Source organism: Electrophorus electricus, chromosome 17 (assembly GCF_041902795.1).
Source record: "Electrophorus electricus isolate QZ-2024a chromosome 17, ASM4190279v1, whole genome shotgun sequence".
Lineage (NCBI taxonomy): Eukaryota > Metazoa > Chordata > Actinopteri > Gymnotiformes > Gymnotidae > Electrophorus > Electrophorus electricus.
The window spans coordinates 6,452,131-6,472,142 of record NC_137513.1 but is presented as its reverse complement, the minus strand read 5'-3'; the positions used below and the strand labels follow the sequence as shown (position 1 = coordinate 6,472,142).

Here is a 20,012-nt window from a genome sequence, read left to right as displayed (position 1 = left end):
CTTCCTCTCTCTCTCTCTCTCTCTCTCTCTCTCTCTCTCTCTCGTTCTCTCTGTTTTTTTCTCTCTCTGTCTCCCTCTGCCAGGAACGACTGAACGTGTGTGTTTGATCCAGGGCACAGTGGAGGCCCTTAACAGCGTCCATGACTTCATAGCCGAAAAGGTGCGGGAGATGCCTCAGAGTGCTCCAAAAGCTGAGCCGGTCAGCATTCTTCAGCCACAGACCACTGTTAACCCAGACCGCATCAAACAGGTGAGATTTCAGTTCCTGTCTGCCCTGCAACCTTACGTACCCCCAACCTGTCAGTCTGCTGCTTCTCAGACTGTCACTTCCTTTTCCTGTTACTTCTTGTTGTTTCCTGTCACTTTGTACATGGAGAGCTGTGGGAACTGCACAGGATAGGGCTCTTATTTTGGAAAGTCTCACTGCCAAGCAACAGAAGATGAAGATGTTAGGACTGCATCTAATACGCCTACCTGTGATGCTCTTCTATCCTATATACAGCCTCCTGGTCTTGTTTTACTTCAATTTAGTGTGCTGCAGTTCAGAGCCAAATGCAGATGGTTTTTGTTGGAAAAGCATTCGGTGGTGACTCAAATCTTGGGCCGGCTAGAGTCCACTAATAAAATCCACATCTTGTAAACACGTTGCTGGATGTTGCAGGACTGAAGAGGCCGAAGAGCGACATTTTAATTCCATCAGCCCACACTGTAAACATTGTTCTACTTCGTCATAAACGGACCCCCTCGGTCTTGCCTTTATACTTGAAACAAACAAACTTACAGAGATCCTGAACGTGGCTCAATTAGATATACCATTGATTGTGCTCTGGCTGCCTGTTTAAGTGGTTCTCACTACTTGTTGCCTCTTGATTTTGCTCCATTGATTCTGCAGGCTGGTGCTTTGTTTTGAGCATCGATTGCCTTTGTCTATATGTCATTTCCTTAATTACACCACCCACAGCCTGAATAGAGTGCAAGGCCCAATATATGCATTTGTGCATTATTTAAAGCAAAGGGGCACCTTTCTTTACACTGTAACCGTGTCAACTGCATCACTAAAGGCCCCTTGCAACTTATAAGGTCATTCCTCATCACAAGATTGCCTCTCGTCATGAGGTCATCGCTCGAACTCAACAGTGAGAGGGAGCTGCCTGCTCCTGTAGCCTAATTATTAAAGCATATCATTACAGGCCATGTGAGTCAGGTGGCACACCTCTGCATGGCTGGGTCAGAGTGTGGGACTTCTGACTCTAATACTCCACCGATTTCCAAAGATACCTGCTTGCAGCAGGGCCGGTGCATGTCCGACCGGGCTGGTCTGGGCAGTGCCGAACAAGGCACTAACCACCATGCCGGGCGACAGTTCTGGCATGTGGCTCATTACGGCACGCCCCAGGGAGCGCTCCGCTCGACGGATGTAAGCTAAGATGTGAAGTCATGTTAAGCAACAGCTGCCAGCCAGATCGACCGCTGCTAATCCCATAGCCAAATGGCGGCCAGGCAGGAGCACGGCGGACACCAAGCTCCATCTAAGGCCCACGTTGCTCCCCACTGTCACAGAGCTCTACTGTTGCATGAGAGAGCAATGAGTTCATATTATTGCACTGCCTTAGATGACCTAATAAATTAGGGAGTGAGGCTTGTTAATTGCTAATTGTGAAGGAAAGAGCATGCTCTGTGCTGTCCTCCTTTTACTATGCTTGTGACACAGGCTGAGAATACATATGGCAGTTGAATTTATTTCAGGCAGTACTAGTTTACTAAACTCAGATAAAGTCTCAAAGTAAAAAAAAAAAGAAGTTACCTCTGGAGGTATGTGACCAGAGAGCTCCCATGCTTACTGCCTCCTCATCCTCTTTCCCTTGAACTATGTGATATTTTCATACCAGGTCAGGAAAGCATCAGAAGGGTGGGGGAAGACAGCAGTCTTGAGAGAATCTGAATGTAGCTGGCTCCTGCCTTGTTTGCTTTCTCTCTCCCTTACCCTGTCCCCCCCCCCCCCCCCCCCCAACTGTAGTGGATTTTGTGGGGCGAGGCCGGTTTTCCTCTGACCTCTTCCTCACTGGAGCACCACCTGCTTCCCACATCCTGTTATTGCTCGCTCCACACAGGAAATGGCCCGCAAAAGCACAGGAAGTTGGGACTCTGAGCACCTCCAGGAGGGCTCTTTGCACATACCCAGAGGGAGCAGTCGTGAACACTTTTTATTTTTGCACCGAGTACAGGAAAAGAGGCTTGATTGCGAGGAACGCAGCTGTGTAATAGGATCTGCCCAAGAATGGCTGGTAAAATTTATGCTGAGTTTTTTTGGTAGGAAAAATGAAGTTTAGTAAAGCACAGAATGTGAGAGTAAGTAAGTAAGTTATGTATTGGTAATGGATGACATGACCTTTGTGTTTAAACAAAGAAGGCTCCTTTTTTCCACCATTATAAAATGACCCAGATTTTTGGGAACATTTAAGGAGTCATTTTGCTTCACATAACATTGCACTGCACTGCATAAAGTGTATTGATCATGAAGATATTTTTTGCATGTACTTATTATACTTGTTACTCAACATTAATATTTTTAATGTGGAAAATTAATAAAACAAATCGCATAACAAGAAAAGGTCAGCACTCACATTTCAATATATTTTGGACTCTCAAATAGAAAAATCATTTCCAAATGTGTTTCTTTGTTTTGTTTATTTGTTTTCATCTGCGTTTTATCAGCAGTGGAGATTGCCTTTAGTGGTTATGCTATTGCTATTTCAAACCATCCACTCCCCTCAAGATAGAACCAAACCCAGCCTATTTAATTATCCTGCACCTTGAATCTAATAAGAGTTCTCAATGGAGCGATGCTTACACACGCGCTCGCACACACACACACACACACACACACACATACACACACACACACACACGGACACACACACATGCACGCACGCACGCACAGACACATACACATGAATGAGATGCTCATCTGCTAAATTAAAAGCGACATCAGGAAAATTGCTATAACATCCGAAATGGGGGGAAAACACTTCTGCCTCACACTAAACCTCCCCCCTTCTCCTCTTCTGGTCTCTGGAGAGCTGGACGCAGCCTGAAATTTTTATGCCGTTTTTAACCTTCAAATCCATCTGCTGGCTGTGAAAAAGGTCACTCTCTCTCTATCTCCCTCTCTCACTTTCTCTTCATTAAGTATCGATCCAATTTGGAGTGTAGCCAATGCTGAGGGAAAGCCGTACACAACACTGGTTGTCTGACAAGGAAGCACATCCCCCAAATGTTGGGCTCAGATCTCTTCTTGGAGAGTGCAAGGAGGAGCTGGCTGGGAGTCTGAGTGGGGAGACGGATGGAGGTCTTTTGGGGGAAAGGGTTGTTGTTGCTGTTGTGTGCAGATGTGTCAGTGTCCACGTTTTACACTATGCAATGCTTTCCCTTAAAAAAAAAAAATCAAATGCTGAAATATATTATGAAATCTTTTGTATCATGAGTCAGTGATCTGAATATTTAACCTCTAACATTACTAACATTATAGCAATATGGAAAATATAAATGTAATGACATACCATGTCAAACATTAATGTTTTTCTGATTGCATACAGCATAGCCTAGGAATCTGCATGTCTAGATTTTCATAATCAATGTCAGAGTGGGTTTATTAATACTGCATTGGCTTATTCTTACTGTATGTGTTTATGGCAGTATAGATCCTGCCTCCAGTCTTTGTTCATGCCTTGTCTCTGACCTCTTGGAATATGACTCAGGACGTCTTTGATGAATGCAGATCATAGAGTACTTAAAATGCAAGAAAAATTCATGTCAAGTTCAACTCTAATAAAATCTACATTTGTAAAGAAGGTATTTTAATATTGCATGGTGCGAGATAATGCAGGGAATGAATTGTCATAACTAACACATCAGTAGTATCAGGCTACTGTAATCAAATGGTTTGCTAACACCTACCTTAACTTCCCTGAAGCTCCTTCAACAGATAAATCAGTCTAATGGTATATATTATTACTATCAGTCTGTATGTGCTATATATAGGGTGTGCATGATGGTGTGTATATGTAAACATGTATACATTATAAATTTATTATTAGTCGTCTTGCTTCAAGCACCAATTATTCATGTCCAGTTTCATGTGTGCGCTTGATCTGTTGAATGCTTCAGCATAAACAGCAATTAGTTCCAACCCTACATAGATCCTTAACGTAACTATCTTCTTAGTAAAGCTTTAAGTACACCTCAACACCTCAGATTTAGTATTCAGATTTGATCTAAAATGACAAAGCTGAAGACCATTTAATATTGATTAAATATTAATATATAATATAATATAACCATGTAAGCTTTACTTCTGTTACAGTTTATTAGAACTTTTATAAACTGTGCCCTTACAAATGAGACTTAGTCATTTCAAGTATAGATTCATCCCGGTCTGAGCATTACAAATGATGCCATTGTAATAATCCCAGCCATTCCATATCGTGACATCATTCAGGGACGAAACGGCACTCCCCTTCGGAGCAGCACGTGGACAGGAGTGGGTGCGGCTATACGGTTGTTTCCACGGTTGTCAGAAGACCCTGATTTGGAAACAGCCACAGCTTGCCTGTTATTGCCTATTTTCAGAATCATGAGCACTTGCAGATTTGTTGGGGGTCACTTTATGAACCCCTGACTCGAGTGGCTGGATAACAGGACTGGGTGTGGGTGTGAAAGAGAGAGATGCACCATGGATTGTTTAAGTTATTCATTTCCTTGTTTGCAGTTTCCCTCTGTGTCTGAAAGTGTTGAGATGAGCAATGCTCAGGCATCTGTAGTCCACAGGTCTTTCCACCTCATCAGTTCATCTTAATGTGTACGTGAGATGAAATCGTTTGGCCATTCACTGTTCAATAATTTGGAACCCGTCCCTCTGTGCCTCTGTTACTTGTGTCATATTTGGGGCATTTCCACAAGAGGAGGAAGTAAAACACAGAGCAACTGAGGGAGGGATGGAAATGACAGACACGAGTAATTCTAGCCTCACTGCTCATTCTGACCACACCCCCCACTCTACCTCTCTCACTGGAGAACAGTGTCCCCTACCAACCCCCAGACTACTGGGGTGAAAAGGAGGGCTAGGCGTTACTTTTAACCAGAGAATCTGTTTGTGGGTTTTTTGCCCAATAGCAACAACATGCAGCGGAGAGATGAGCGGGTAAGCTGTGGATCAGGAGGCAAGCGATTAGCCTAAAGTAGCGTGCTTAAGACTTCAAAGTGTGAACGGCGTCAGTGGTAGAATCAGGCACCACTCTGGGGGAAAGAAGTGGGGGGAACAGGATGAACAGTTGCTGTGTTCCTGAGGAGGGTGGGTGGGGCTGCGATGGGGCATATGAGGGCATATTCTCCAAAGCCCCTGTCCCCTCTCCATGCCTCTCAAAGCTATTGGGGCTTAAGCATGATGGTGTTTGGGACGAGACGCACATTCTGGTCTCCGGTTTACATGGCTAGCAGTGGTATGAGTTTACAGGAAGCTTGTAGTGAACGCACATAAAGTGTGGTCTGTAACAGCATGCAGTCAGATCTGCTATTACATAGACTCAGGGGGGCTCATTTGCAGCTCCAGAGAAAGCTAAGGCGAAAGAAGACATGTTCTTTGATGAATGTGTGCAGGGCTCAGATGCTGGCCTCATTATTTTTGTTTTGTGAAGCAGAGATGTGGTGGAGAGAAAGTACGAAAGTTTCGGCTGGAAAACTTTGAACAGTGGTTACACATACATATGCCCTTCATATCCAAGCTGCTTTTTATTGCCAGTTTCCCACAACCCCCTGCTATATCTTACACCCTCACAGTTCATCAAAAGCTAGTGATCCCATATGACTGGAGGTACTGCAGCAGATCCCCTCTCATTTTTACTCGTACAGATACAGATACTCCCCCAACCCCCAAGTATGCACGTAGACACACACACGCAAACACACACACGCACGCACACAAACACACACACAGCTTTCTTCTGTTTCACACACACACCCCTTCCCCTCAACTCTGTCTTGTACTCTCACTCACGCTCTTGCTGTTCTGTAGCGGAGAGCAGGGTGCGGAGGGTGTAATGCTCCTCAGCCAGCCAGCCTATCTGTCCACGTCGCTTGTTTCTTGCGCCCCCCTGCGAAGCCTCTTTTTTATCAACACTTGTCTTGCCGAATGTGAGAAAAGAGCAAAAAGGGGGAGAGGAGGAAAATGCAAAAGGAAGCGACAGTGAGAGCACACGCAGGACTCTGATGCCACGTAAATTAAGGGTGTTTTGTGACAGATATGACATGAATATGAAAGCAGTTTGGGGCTTTGAGGAGAAGCCAAGGGGAAAGTTCATCTGATTTGTTGCCGCTGTGGTGAAACATATCTTAAGTCTTGACCACTGCTGAAATTTAGTATTCAGAGTAAGTAGTATAGGTTAAGATGTTTTTCTTTCTCTGAGGCTGGTCTTTAACTGAACAGCAGACTAAGTGTGGCGAGACCACCTCACCGTTTGTATAAGAAAATCAGTGATCAGTGACAGTATGCTTGAACACAAAGACCTAAGTCATCATCAATTAAAAGAAAAGGCTGGGGGGGGTTAGATGGATGTGTACTGCGGCAAAAACATTTCACTTCAGCTTCATTCTGCAAGGTGAAAAAAAAAATGAAAGCAAGAGTCTGTTAGTTCCTGCCCTCGGTTTTCCCATTTCTATGCAAATGCTATTGCGATAAGGCTGGGGTGTCAGGGGCTGCGTAGCCGCTGGAAACGCACGACTGCTGGGCGGAGCACTGTCGCAGACCTCACTGCTTGGAGAGAGAGAGAGGAGAGGGAACACAACAGACCACACAAAAGAAACAAGCGCGAGACTGAGCCAATCACCACCACCCCGACACACACACAGACACACGCATACGCCCCTCCCTCCTGGCGCTGTCAGCCCACTCCTCCCATCTTTTTTGATGTATTTTCCTTTGCCTATTTGTCATTCTGACAGTGTGCAAATACTCAGAATCCAGAATTATGTAAGTGTTGCTATTAGGCTGGGGGTTTTCATTATATGAAATGGAACTAATTAACTGTCAGAACACAGTAGCTTTAAATACTTGAACCACAAAAATGTATAGTACACTTATACATATTTATGCTTACAGCTCCTAAATACAGCTTGGCACTAATCAAGAATATGGTGTTATTTTGCCAGATTTTCAGTTATGAATGAACAAGTAAGTGAAATGTAAAAGGTACAATGTTCCACCTATTTCCCCATTCTCCTCAGAATAACAAAGATGTATGTTTTTTAGCTATTAGGGACCATGATGCACCACACATAAGTGTTTGTGCCTGTGTGTGTCTGTAGATATTTCTTAGAATAGCTATGGAGGTGTTTGTAAAGAATGTGGCTGTATGTGTGCGCAGGTGTATGTGTGTGTGTTTCGTGTGTAGAAAAGGGTGGTTGGTTGCTACGCACCGTTCCGACTCCCTTTCAGTCCCCCTTGAATGCTGGAGTTGAGTTGCCATGGAAACGCTGACCCCTGGGAGTCGATGCTTTTCACGAGGAGCCTCTTTTTACCCAGTGATTCACAGCTCAGAAAGCACAAGGACAGAAAAAAAATTATATGCCTCCCCCCCTTTACTTCTTCCTGCCTCCTGCAATATTCTTGATTTTTTTAGGGGTTTCATTTAGGAACCATCACCTCTGTGGTCTGTAAAAACACAGGTGGCAAATGGCTGCTGTTTCCCTTTTCATTCGATCTACCATCCGGATGTCATTTTGTCTTGAACTTTTTTCACTATTTCATCTTGGTGGTATCTCATGTGTTTCACGCAGTAGGAGGACCCTCTGTTTGTAAATGATGGTAGGAAGAGGAAGTGTAAGAGGGAGCCCTTCTCTTTGTAGCCTATCCACCATGAGTCCAAACGTGGGCCTGAGTCGTTTAGCCAATTCTGACATCATCTCCAACTGACTCAAAACGCCTGAGTATGTTTGCTCTTCAGCAGACTGAATTTAACCCTGTTTTAATGAGTTCAGCATGCGCTGAGAACTTCGTGTACCCATATGAATATAATGCACGATTCACAAGTCCAACCCATTTCAAGATAGGAAAGAAACCATGGCAACCGCTGTTTATACTTCCTCCGTCATTGTTTAATTTAGAAAGGCAATCGGTCATCACATGCATGAGCCAAAACTTGCTTGCTCTTTACAAAATGGTCCCAGTTCACTGAGGGAATTGATTAATTTTGGCTGGAAAGGTAACTCGGAAGAAATTTCGCTTGTGTTTTGCTCGATGCAGTTCACTGGCTGATATACGTCATTTGCGGAGCTGAGTTCTGACCTGTTGTGTTCTGCTTTCTCTGCTTCTTCTTGTCTTCTGCAGGCAAAACTGATTGTACCTAACAGCACAGCAGGCCTCATCATCGGCAAAGGTGGAGCAACAGTGAAGGCGGTAATGGAGCAGTCGGGTGCATGGGTGCAGCTCTCACAGAAGCCTGAGGGCATCAACCTGCAGGAGCGCGTGGTCACCATCAGTGGCGAGCCTGAGCAGAACCGTAAGGCTGTGGAGATCATCGTGCAGAAAATCCAGGAGGACCCACAGAGCAGCAGCTGCCTCAACATCAGCTATTCGAACATCTCAGGCCCAGTTGCCAACTCCAACCCCACTGGCTCGCCATATGCCAACTCAGCTGATGTGATGCCCGCTGCAGCGGCCGCTGCTGCTGCCACCGCCTCCAGCCTCCTGGGGCAGGCTGGCCTGGCTGGAGTGGGTGCCTTCCCCGCTGCCATGTCCAGCTTCTCAGGGAATGACCTCCTGGCCATCACTTCCGCCCTCAATACATTAGCCAGCTACGGATACAACACCAACTCCCTAGGCCTGGGGCTTAACCCCGCAGCTGCCTCAGGCGTCCTTGCTGCAGTGGCCGCCAGTGCCAACCCCGCTGCTGCGGCTGCCGCCAACCTGTTGGCCTCCTATGCCAACGACGCATCCACCAGCACCGGCCACCCTGCCACTGGCCTGGGAGGCTTCACGCTGGGCTCACTGGCTGCCGCTACAGGGGCCACAAATGGTTACCTGAGCGCAGCCTCCCCGCTGGTGGCAAGCTCATTGCTAGCCACAGAGAAGCTGGCCGAGGGGGCCAAGGACGTGGTGGAAATCGCCGTGCCCGAGAACTTGGTAGGAGCCATCTTGGGGAAGGGTGGCAAGACGCTTGTGGAGTACCAGGAACTGACAGGAGCCCGAATCCAAATCTCAAAAAAGGGAGAGTTTGTTCCTGGCACCAGGAACCGAAAAGTTACCATTACAGGATCACCTGCCGCCACACAGGCGGCCCAATATCTCATCAGCCAGCGAATCACATACGAGCAGGGTGTGAGGGCCACCAATCCACAGAAGGTGGGCTAAACAGGGAGAGAGAAGAGTGGGGGATGGAAAGATCCAGAGAAAGAAAAAGGAGGGCAAGAATTTTTAAGGAAATCATCTCCAAGCATTGTGCGTATTTCAGTATTAAAAAAGATGGAAATCTTAATCCATTCTGAAAGAAGAGGAATGAGTCAAACCGAAAACCAAGAAAAAAAATGTGTAAAATGTATATATGGGTTTATTTCTTAAGTTTTGATCTTTTTGGAATTTTTTATTGGTTCAATTTTTTTTGTTTTGTTTTGTTTTTTTGTCCTTTTTTGTGTTTTTTTTTTCTTTTCTGGACAACGGTGAATGGTATTTCAGACTGGCATGCTTCAGCGCTGCAGCTCCCAGCAGGCGGGTGGGGTGGGGTGGGGTTGGGGGAGACCAGGGTTGTGCAGTTGGACTTCAGCCTCCCTGGAATCAACCCTTTGCCCATCGTCATCCCTTCCTAGCCAACAAGAAAATCTTTTTAGTTACTTTTTGACTCCACAGTACCCACCCCCTCGCCACGTTCCTTCTTTCCCTTTATGTGAGTCTGATGAGACTGCGAACAAATGCTTGGTTTTAAGACCTAGGGTAGATCCCCTCCATCCCCCCGTCAGTGGAACCCCGTACCACACTACTAGCTGCCCCAAACCCCTAACTCCCAGCCGGTCCGACCCAGCTGCACACAATGCAGCCTGGGGAGGGAGATGAAAGACCACAGGAGGGTCTTTTGCTGCACCACTAGCCTAAAAACCTGGGGTTCCCACTAACCAGGTGCATGGCTTGCGATGCTAATACAAATGTTGCTAGCTTAAGGGAAGTTTGCGGATCTTGTTGGGGATATAGGCCTAAAGCACCTACCTGGGTCAGAATCTCAATTTACTACCAGAGCACCTAGAGATTGTGGCGATTCTCTATGTGGTGTGCAGTCTGGTATTATTCTAAATGCTATTATTATTAGTAGTACTACTCTTATTACAAAAATACCATCTCCATCAACATTATTTATTAATATAATTTCACCCATAAGGACTGAGGTATTTCATTTTTTTCTTAATCTGTGAATTCAGGTTGACATGAATGTAAAGACAATATTTTGGATTTAGTTTTTTATTTAAGTGGATTGAATAGTGTGTCACAGTGTAATATATGTCTTATTTAACGTTCAGTGACAACCGTACCGTCGGCACCATCGGAGAGAATAGGAGCAGAGGTTAGATATGGTGTACTGTACAGTGATATTATTACATGAAAAACACACACACACACACATACACACACACACACATACACACACACCTGCACATACACACACACAAAAAGGGAACTGCACGTATTTGAGTTAAAGGTAGACGTGACATCAGTGGGACTAGACAATTTACGGACATATCTAATTATAGAAAGAGAATGTAGGTTTTTGCACAAGTCTAAAGGGAGTAAACCCATAATGAGAACAAATTGTAAAGTTTTCAGTCTCTTTCATGTGATCAAGGCCCTTTTTGGACTGGTTCTGTCTTGAATCCCATATAACATTCAAAAATGTCCTCTTTTTCTGTATTAGAAAGTGTGTTGCACTTTTATATTTACTTTCAGTGAGCTAAAGTTTCAATCATCTGCTCAAATCCCCTATCAATGCATACAGAAGGTTTGAGTAGATGTTTCATATCAAATAGAAATATGTCCCTTAGGGACCCTTGCCTCTCTTTGAAGACATATACTACTGAACAACAATAAACGAGAACAAAATTTCAGTTCTAATGAGCACAGGGAGGCCTGTAGACTGGGCAGACAACTTATCCAGCTGCCATCTTAGCAATGAATACAAAATCATGGTGGCAAAGAGAAGAAACAAACCGATGCTTGCAGTCTAATAACTGGTTCATCATGGGTTGAGTCAATTAACTATTCATTGCCTATGAGTCAATTAACCCTGGTTTGGCAAACTGTTTTTGGTGTCTGTGTGAAAGAACTCCTTGTACTCATCAGAACTGCCTGTGTGCAACATACATGCTGCTAAAAGGGAGAGAAAAGTATCCTGTAATACTGCATTTCTTTTGTTGTTAGAATACACTGAATTTTGTCTTAATGCACTGTGAAGTGTGGAGGCCATGTTTGAAGGCCAGAAGTCAGGGTTTCACATCATAAAACAAGCAGTCTAAAGACAAAACAAAACAAAAAGAGAAAGAAAAAAAAACTTGTCAGAAGAATGTACAAATGGACAAATTTTACAAATTTCAAAATAGATACCAACCTCTACAGTCCCAGTGCTGTAGGATATTAGGAGACAGGAGCTTAGGACAGACTAGTTTACTACACTACACATAGAAAGGAAGACATAGGTAGTTTAATGAATATCAAGCTGCTTTGGGCATGATATTGCTATATCAGAATTTCATTTGTCAGCTTCACTATTAATTCTTGCCATCAAAGGCCTTCCCCCAGTTTTGAAGTAGCAGATTTAAAGCTAAAGATTGGTCCCATTTCCCTTATATATAGCTTAAATGGCCCACAATCGTGGCATGGTTATGCCTTAACCGGCTTCGTCCGGAACGACAAGGACAGCAGAGAAAAGCAGCATATGAATCCTACAAATCAAACTCCGTTTACCTTAGTAGTGAAAAGCAGATTACATATCAGGACAGCTCCCAGCATTTCAAAACATCCATGCTTCGGCTCTAAAGGCTAGAGCGCACCTGCAAATAGGCTGGAGCCACCCCAGAAGCAACACTAAAATGCCAACAGAACCGAAGCAGAACGTAGGCAGCAGTGTGGTCTCTCTCTCCCCACCGACAAAACCTAGGACTGTCTTCCTCTCAGTTGCTAATGGAGTACCAGGGAGGGTATATCTGAACCAATTGGTAAGGAGGCTTCTTTATTCCCATCTAATGCCATCCACTTCCCTCACCTCTTCTCAACCCTGCCCTCCCACTTTGCCTTTATCCGTGCACCCCCATTTTGACACATCAACCCAGAGAACCTTCCTCTCCCATCTCTCCATGGGTGGCGGTGTCTGGTGCTGCAGTGCATGCTTGCTTGCCCTTTCACAAAACAATGACTCTACAGGCAGAAACAGGCAGATGTGTCCTAAGACATTACCATGTGGAGAGGAAATGTTTGCAATAGGCTCCGGTGCGGCTCCAGTAAGGGACCTGTGCATAGATGCCAAGCAGGCCTACCGATTTAGCGTAAAGCACAGCACCGTTGTACAGGACCTCAAAGCCAGAGTACCTCTAGCTGTTTTAGAGCACAGATTATCACCCGGCTGATTAGAAAATGTTGGTTTCGCGTCTCGCTGAATGCACTAATGACGCTCATTGCTAATTACACTAGCTACTGCAGTAAACTGCAGTGTAGATGATTTTTCCAAACAACTGAGGAGAGTGGCTATTAGGGGCTGCCATGTTTTCAGTACAAAAAGCTGTGAAGATAATGTCAAGGAAGCAATGGAAAGGAAGGGTCTCCGCATTTTAGAGTGCACCCATGTCTCACTCTTTAACCTCGGTGCAGCACGTAATCAGACACTTGGGTGCAGAAATGTCAGAATCAAAATCAATTATGTCCCTCATCATAAATGTCCCACTGTGCGCGCGCGCACACGCATACGCACACGCACACACACTCACTGACGTTTTATTTAAGGGGAAAAAAGATGGAGGAGGCCTCAATAATTACAGAGAATTTGATTAATAAGAACAAGAAAAGCAAGATATTACTGTGAAATTTCAATGTGAAAACTAAGAAAAGGTGCCAACATAGTGTGCCTAGGAGCAGCTTCCTGTTTTGTTTAATTTTTTTCATTTTTTCTTCTTTTTTTTCAGTACTTAGAGCGCATATTATGAGGGGCATCTGCATTTTCTTTCTTTTGTTAGTAACCGGGGAAATAGATAAAATGTGATGAGTACTGGAAGCAATATACGTAGTAGCATGTTGTCCTGTCTTGTCTTTTATTCTGTCTGTGTAGGAGCTTTCAATTTACCTAGGTGTTGAGTAGGTTTGCATATTTAATATTTTTAAGTTGTGAAGATGCTGCTATTGAATAAGTGACGTACTAAAATTTAAGATAAACATATCTGGTCAGTTGTTTAGCAAGATGTGCTAGTTCTAAGAGGTGTAATAAATGCTACATGATAAGATAACTGCTATATTAAACAGATTAAATAATCCTGTGCCAAAATAGATCTTTACAGATTCAGCAACTGTAAATGTGTGATTTAAACACCATTAGTTACAAGCAGACATAATTTTATAAATTTAAAAAAATGTGAAAAGTGCCAAAACACATTTAAGATATAAATAGCAGGGGTGACAGTGAGTTTTTAAAACTAGTAGGAGCAAAATAGATGTTAGTGCTGTTAAGTTGAAAGTTTTCTACCCCTTCAAGAACCAATATGAGAAAGGTCTAATGAGGGAATCATCTTGCTCACTAAACAAAGGCATATAGTGCCATGTGGCCATTACTGCTACGTTACTGGGGCTAGAAGACTGCCATAGACTTAGGCTAGCATGGTTAGAGTTTAATAAGTTATCAGCATTCTTAATACAGCCTTTTCTAGTTCTGAAAATGTATTTTGTGAAGATAGATGTTATCTTTTTTTGCACGTCTATATTGCATGATATCAAAGTGAAGCGTGGATTTAAAAAAAAACTTCAAGAAACAAAAACAATACAAAAAAATTAGGCAATGTGCATTAATTTTGAGGACAAATCTTTGCATGCCAACATTTAGAGCACTGGACTTCATTTACCCATTCTAACCTGTCTTTTAGTTCTGCTAAGACCAAGCTGATACGTTTTTTAGCCCATTTGAAGGAACCAGAATCATTCATACATCAACCAAATCAGTCTTTCTTTTTACTTTAAAATTTTGAAATAATTTGCCTGAGAGGCAAAACATTTTGAAAGAAAATTGTCCATTTTGTGATTAAGATATTTAAGATTAATGAGTTAATAACATAAGCAACCTAATAAAAATTGGGTTAAAAACTATAGTTCTTTTCTCGCTGAAAACAAGGCCCTGTCCTTGAATGTACCCACCCCGACATAAGTATGCATATAACTCTTTTGATCGTGATTTTTGGAGTATGTGTTTTTGTATATCCCGTGCCAATACTAACATCATTTCGGCAACCTAGTGCCCTGTACTTTCTTTATCTTGTCACAGCATCATAACTCACATTGACCTCTATCTCATTCTTACGATGATACGCACTTTATATTGTACACCTCGGTGCACCTACTAAGGCAGCCCAAATTCTCTAATGGTGAATGAGTTGCCAAGTTTATCACTTGCTCCCACTGTCTCTGCCAAACAGCTTTGGTGACTTGCATTCTGTTATGTCTGCCCAACCCTACGCTGACATGTAAATACTTTATATGACAGGTCAGCAAATGCTAATCTCTACCCATCACCTGTAATCTCCAGTATATGGAGAATATACGAATGCTCTTGTTTTGCATTCTTCGTAGTGAGGCCACAAAGGCAGTGTCGTCCTTGAGTTAGTATTGTTAGACGCATGAACAGCATGTACAAAATTTTGTCCCACTTATCCAAACAGGCCAGCAAGAGCAGGATAGTATATACAATCTACAGCATTTGGAAATGCACCTTGTTAATTTTTTAAAATAATATTTGGAAGAGAAATATGTGCCAAAAAGGGGGCAAATACAAGCCCATGACACTTTTCTTTTAGGTCCATGTTGATGCATATGATCCAAACATCGCACTGCCCACAGCCATGCTTAGTGTCAGGTATTTTGTGAACAAGTTTTTGTTTGTGTCTTTGTTTTTGCGCTGCGTTTTATTGAGGGTGTCCTGTGTTTTGTGCATACCAGCTTGTAGCATCTTTTCTGAGTGGACATGTTGTGGCCTTTCTTTGCCAGTGTACATGCAACATGTTTTTTCTCCCAGTCTGGCAGCTTTGTCTCATGCAGTTGAGTGAAGACGATTGCAAACTTATGGCTTGTCTGGTTCAAAAAGGTTGTTGCTTTTAGGTGGGCACATGGCGAGAGCAGTCCGCTCTCCTGCTGGCCCGCATGCCCCCAGCCCAAACCCGCCCTGACGACCCTACCTCCCAGGGCAGACCCCTGGGATCACTCTTAAGCTTGTACCCATCAAAGCACCAGCAATGTTAGAACACATTTGTCATATCACTGTTCTTTTCTCTTTTTTATTTACCTGTTTTTTATTTGTATGACACTCTCTAACCTAGACCAATTATAACAAAAATGTCATTCATAAATATCCTGTTTACTTCCCCTTTCCCCCTTTTGCACTTCTCACTGCCCTCTGTTTTTCCAACCACTACCCCCACTTCTGCTGACCTTTCCTGACCTTTCCCCCACACCCTCCCAGGCCTTCTCCTGAGTGCCAAACAGCAACAGTACCATTCCAAACGTTTTTGAGTTCTCTTGTATGTTGGACATCCATCCGGACGCACCCATGAAGCCAACATGTTCCTCCATAACATGATGTCAGTCATGACGCCTCAGCATTTACCCAAAAAGCAACCAGTTAAAAAAAAAAAAAAAAAAAAGCGAAACCTGGAATAACCCGGTAAAAGGCTGGCTACCTCTCATAAACTGCTTTTCCTAATCCTCTGTCATCTCTTCAACCTCCAGGACATCACTGATCGTGCGCCGTAATGTTGGGCGCACTTGTCACTCTCCTCACCCCAAGTCTCTCCATTTGATTTTCGATGGGAAACATTAAAACAACAGCAACAAAAAAAAATTCATTTCAGTGACAGTTTGTTTTTTTTTCTTTACCATAGAAACATGCTCAAAAAAAAAAAGCTGAGGAGTATAAACGTCAGCTGCGCAGCCATCTTCTGTCTTCTGAACTTTGAACTTTTCACCCCTCATGAACTTTATTGACCTTCTTCCTCCCCTTCTGTGTTCATCAACTGTTTGGACTTAAAATCTCCATTCCATCTCCAAACCTTTTTGAGACTGTGCAATTATAGTTGATATCATTGGATTTCTTTTTTGTGTTAAAATCATCATTGGGGACAATTCTCAGAGATAAAGAATAAAAACAAAACAGAAACAAAAAAATATAAACAAGATCCAAACTGCTTCTCCACAACTTCATTTTTTCCTCTCATTGTAAATATTTTTGTCAGATTTTGTTGAACTGTAACCAGAAGCGTGTTCAACAGAATGGGGCTGGCAGCATAAAATCAGTATTGTGGAGTGCTCCAAGTGACAGTGTTAGAACAGACAATTACTAACAGTATGGCATCCAAAGTCTGATGTTACGAAAACAGACTATAGAATCTATTTTTCAAAAAGAGCATTTATAAAACTCATTTTGAAAGGGTCACTTTGCACCAAATCATTAATTTAAAGTGTGTGTGTGTGTGTGTGTGTGTCTATATATATATATATATATATATATATATATATAGAGAGAGAGAGAGAGAGAGAGAGAGAGAGAGAGAGAGAGAGAGAGAGAGAGAGAGTCGTATGCAACAATATTAAACTTAGCCCTGTGAACTTAACCTTATTCCTAGTTATTGCTATTGGACAGTTCATTTTGCCTTGAGTGCCATGCTCCTTTTGCTGTATCAAGCGCTTGCTAAGATTAGAGCTTCACTTGTTGAGACAACTTCATATTTGTGACATTTAGCTTAGCTGTGGGTTACCATCTCTCTATCACAGGTGCTTTGTCAGATTGCTAGATCAAGCGCTGTGTCTGTCTCATAACAAATACAGCTCACATCAGTCCATATCCGAAACATTTCTCTTCCTCGAAACTCATGCTCATCGCGTTTTTGTGCAACTAACAATAGAGGTAGACAGACAGACTGGGTTTCATACTTGAATTTATGATAGCTATTGAATTCACTGTACATATCAGATGTGTTGTGTGTAAACTGTGTCCATTAGATGTCTTTGACCATAGGAACATCAGTCCTGTTTCTCTGTAATGAAGAAAGATTGGCCATACCCATGAGTCATGACAACGCTTTGTGCTCCACATCTAATGTTTCTATGCTGCCAGCTTTACTTTCTGATAACCCTTCATGAGCTTATTTATTTTCAAACTACTATACATTATTAATAAATGACAACAACTAGAAAAGGGAAATGACTGGAAAGATGAATTACTGTTTTGTTTTAGTACTTTAGTGGTTTCTTTTAACACCATTCATTAACTGACTTAAAAAAAGTATTGAATATTTAATGTAATTGTAGCATTGTGTTTGTAAAAAAATAGTGAGTTGTGTTTCTTGACTTGTGGATTACCAGTGAAGTCAGCAATTTAGTGCTAATATATATTAAGTCGTTTTTAAGATTTTTTTTCCGACAGCAACAACAGTCATTATAAATGTTCATTTTAGCATCACCTGTCTTCTGTTGTCTTATTCTTCACCTCCCACTACACTCAATCTCATCAAGTAACACATTGCAAGTTTGTGCCTGAAACCATGTGCTCGGTTCTGGAGGGACCATGCTGCATGAGCGTGAGTGTGTGAGTGTGTGTGTGTGAGAGAGAGAATGAGAGAGAGGGAGGTAGGGAGAGAAAGAGAGAGAGAGAATGAATGCAGCTGCTGTGACATACTTGGGTGGGTGGTTGTTCTGTCCTCTGTCCACAAAAGCTAAAATCTGTTGGGTTTCCATTTACCAATGGAACCTGCTGATGTTATAGCTGATACCCATCATGTGAGCCTAGTTGATTTTTGGTTGTCCATAACCTCCCCTCTCCCAGCCACTCTCTCCACCACTCCCTCTCCCCCTCCAAGTCATTCCCTGCCACACACTCCACACCATGTGATGTTCTCATTGATAACATACTACCCAACCAGATCCACCTTAACTCTGTCTCCATGCCTCCCGAGGAGGCGGTTGCCAGTCAACCTTCCTCCGCTCATGATTCGCCACCATCCTTTATTGGCTGCCAGGGCCAGGCCCAACCCGACACTTCTAAATTTTAAAAAAGGAAAAAAAGATTAAAAAAGAAAAGTAATGTAAAAAAGGAAAGTAACATAAAACCAGACCAGTGATTCTCAGGGTGTCTACTTGATCTACCTTACTTTGTGATTTTGCTGAATCACAATCCAGCTCTCCCTCATGCTTTCTAAGGAGCCCAAAGACATTACAATGTATGCTTATCAAGTCTTCGAAAAGAATGATATGCACCCACTTAAAGAAGCAACGCAAAATGCTGTAATGTTTACAACCTTAACGAGACCAACGCTGTTGAAAGAATGTGCAGGAGTTAAAAAAAAAAAAAGTTCTTTAATAATGAGAAATTCCAAAATGACTTGGTTTTAAATGATTATTTCTATGTGACATGGAGTAATGTGATAATGGCACATTTGGAAACATCGCATGTTACTATTTTTTGCAATGACACATTTTTTTAAATGGATGGTACAGTGTATAGTTAGAGCTACATTTAGTTGCTAATAATAAAATACAGTGGTGTCAGTGTTTGTCACCTATCTTGAAGAAAGGTACTGGAGAACCGTCCAAAAAATGTGATTGCTACTGTACAGATTTTGTTCACACGGTATTTGTATATGGTGAAGGTGAAAATAAACAACGTAATAACTATCAGGGAGAAATTATTAGAGTCTTATGCTAGGGTGCATCTAGTTATCATAAGGGGTGCATAAGGGACTGTCAGTTTCATGCGTGATTAATCCGTAATAGAGGTAAGTCAACTGATGAAAAAAGTATACTTGACATAAAAACTGAAAGTGTGGGAATACATGGGGACAAACAACAATTTATGCAGGACAAAGAAGGGTGAAGAAAATACGTTGATAGTCTTTAGAAATACAATTGCAATTGGGGAAGCTAAGCTAAAGACTAGGTTTTAATGAAAGAGAACTTGATGTGAGAAGGGTTTAGGGAGAAACTGACTATAACACAGTTTGCCTACTAAAGCCTCTACAGTGCGTTCAAGACCATTAACTGTTTGGTATTCCGATGCACCCAATGCCTGGAGCACAGTACCTGAATGTTAACGGGAAACATTATGCCTGCAAAAACATCTATGTGGTTCTCTTGGTCATTCTCCATCCACCCACTGTTGTTGTAAACCAGATCATCCAACCAGCAAAAGCCACCATCACCTTCCCAACATGTTTCCCAGGCCAACATGCAGTCCAAGCTCCTTTGAGGGTCTCTCTGATTGCCATTGGTCAAGCGTAAATTAGTCCTTTCTTGTTGGCTACTGGTATGTTGTTAGCTGCAGTGGAGACTCCAGGGAATGCAGCAATCACAGCATGACTTAAAATCCTGTCTCATGAAACCAGCTCATAAAGTAAAGAAGTACCTCCAAGAGTTCAGAGAAGGGTTTGTTTAGCGAACAACGCCTATTGAATGCACAACATGCTAAGGGGAAGGAGTAGCATGAGCTAATAACATTCCGGGGGAGTTAGTATTCACTCCCGGAATGCCATGTTTCCAGGCACTTTAAGATGTTTTAGGACTGGGTTATAACAGGAACTAAAAATCATGGCCCAGTGAAAGCTAAATTTACCAGGCCTAAATTTAACAGTACAATAGCATGAGTTGGGGGAGGGGGTTGTGTTTTTTTAATCAGATATCATGTGACTCTATAGCAGTGTCCATTAATGAAGCCCATGCTCCTGGCTCCCTTATCATGATGCAG

General features: G+C 42.7%; 1 protein-coding gene across 2 annotated transcripts in view; it reads left to right on the top strand.

The window, feature by feature from the left end:
• Window positions 1-17,735, top strand: part of nova2 (NOVA alternative splicing regulator 2) — a 44,853-nt gene extending 27,118 nt beyond the window's left edge. The window contains exons 3-6 of one of the 2 annotated variants that reach the window (XM_081699647.1): window positions 84-250; window positions 3,147-3,209; window positions 6,076-6,090; window positions 8,381-17,735. In XM_081699647.1, coding sequence (XP_081555773.1) covers window positions 84-250; window positions 3,147-3,209; window positions 6,076-6,090; window positions 8,381-9,403 — 1,268 coding nt within the window. In that variant the 3' untranslated portion in view covers window positions 9,404-17,735. The remainder of the gene's footprint in view (window positions 1-83; window positions 251-3,146; window positions 3,210-6,075; window positions 6,091-8,380) is intronic. The other variant, XM_027005813.3, reaches the window with a different exon arrangement.
• The last annotated feature ends 2,277 nt before the right edge of the window (window positions 17,736-20,012 follow it).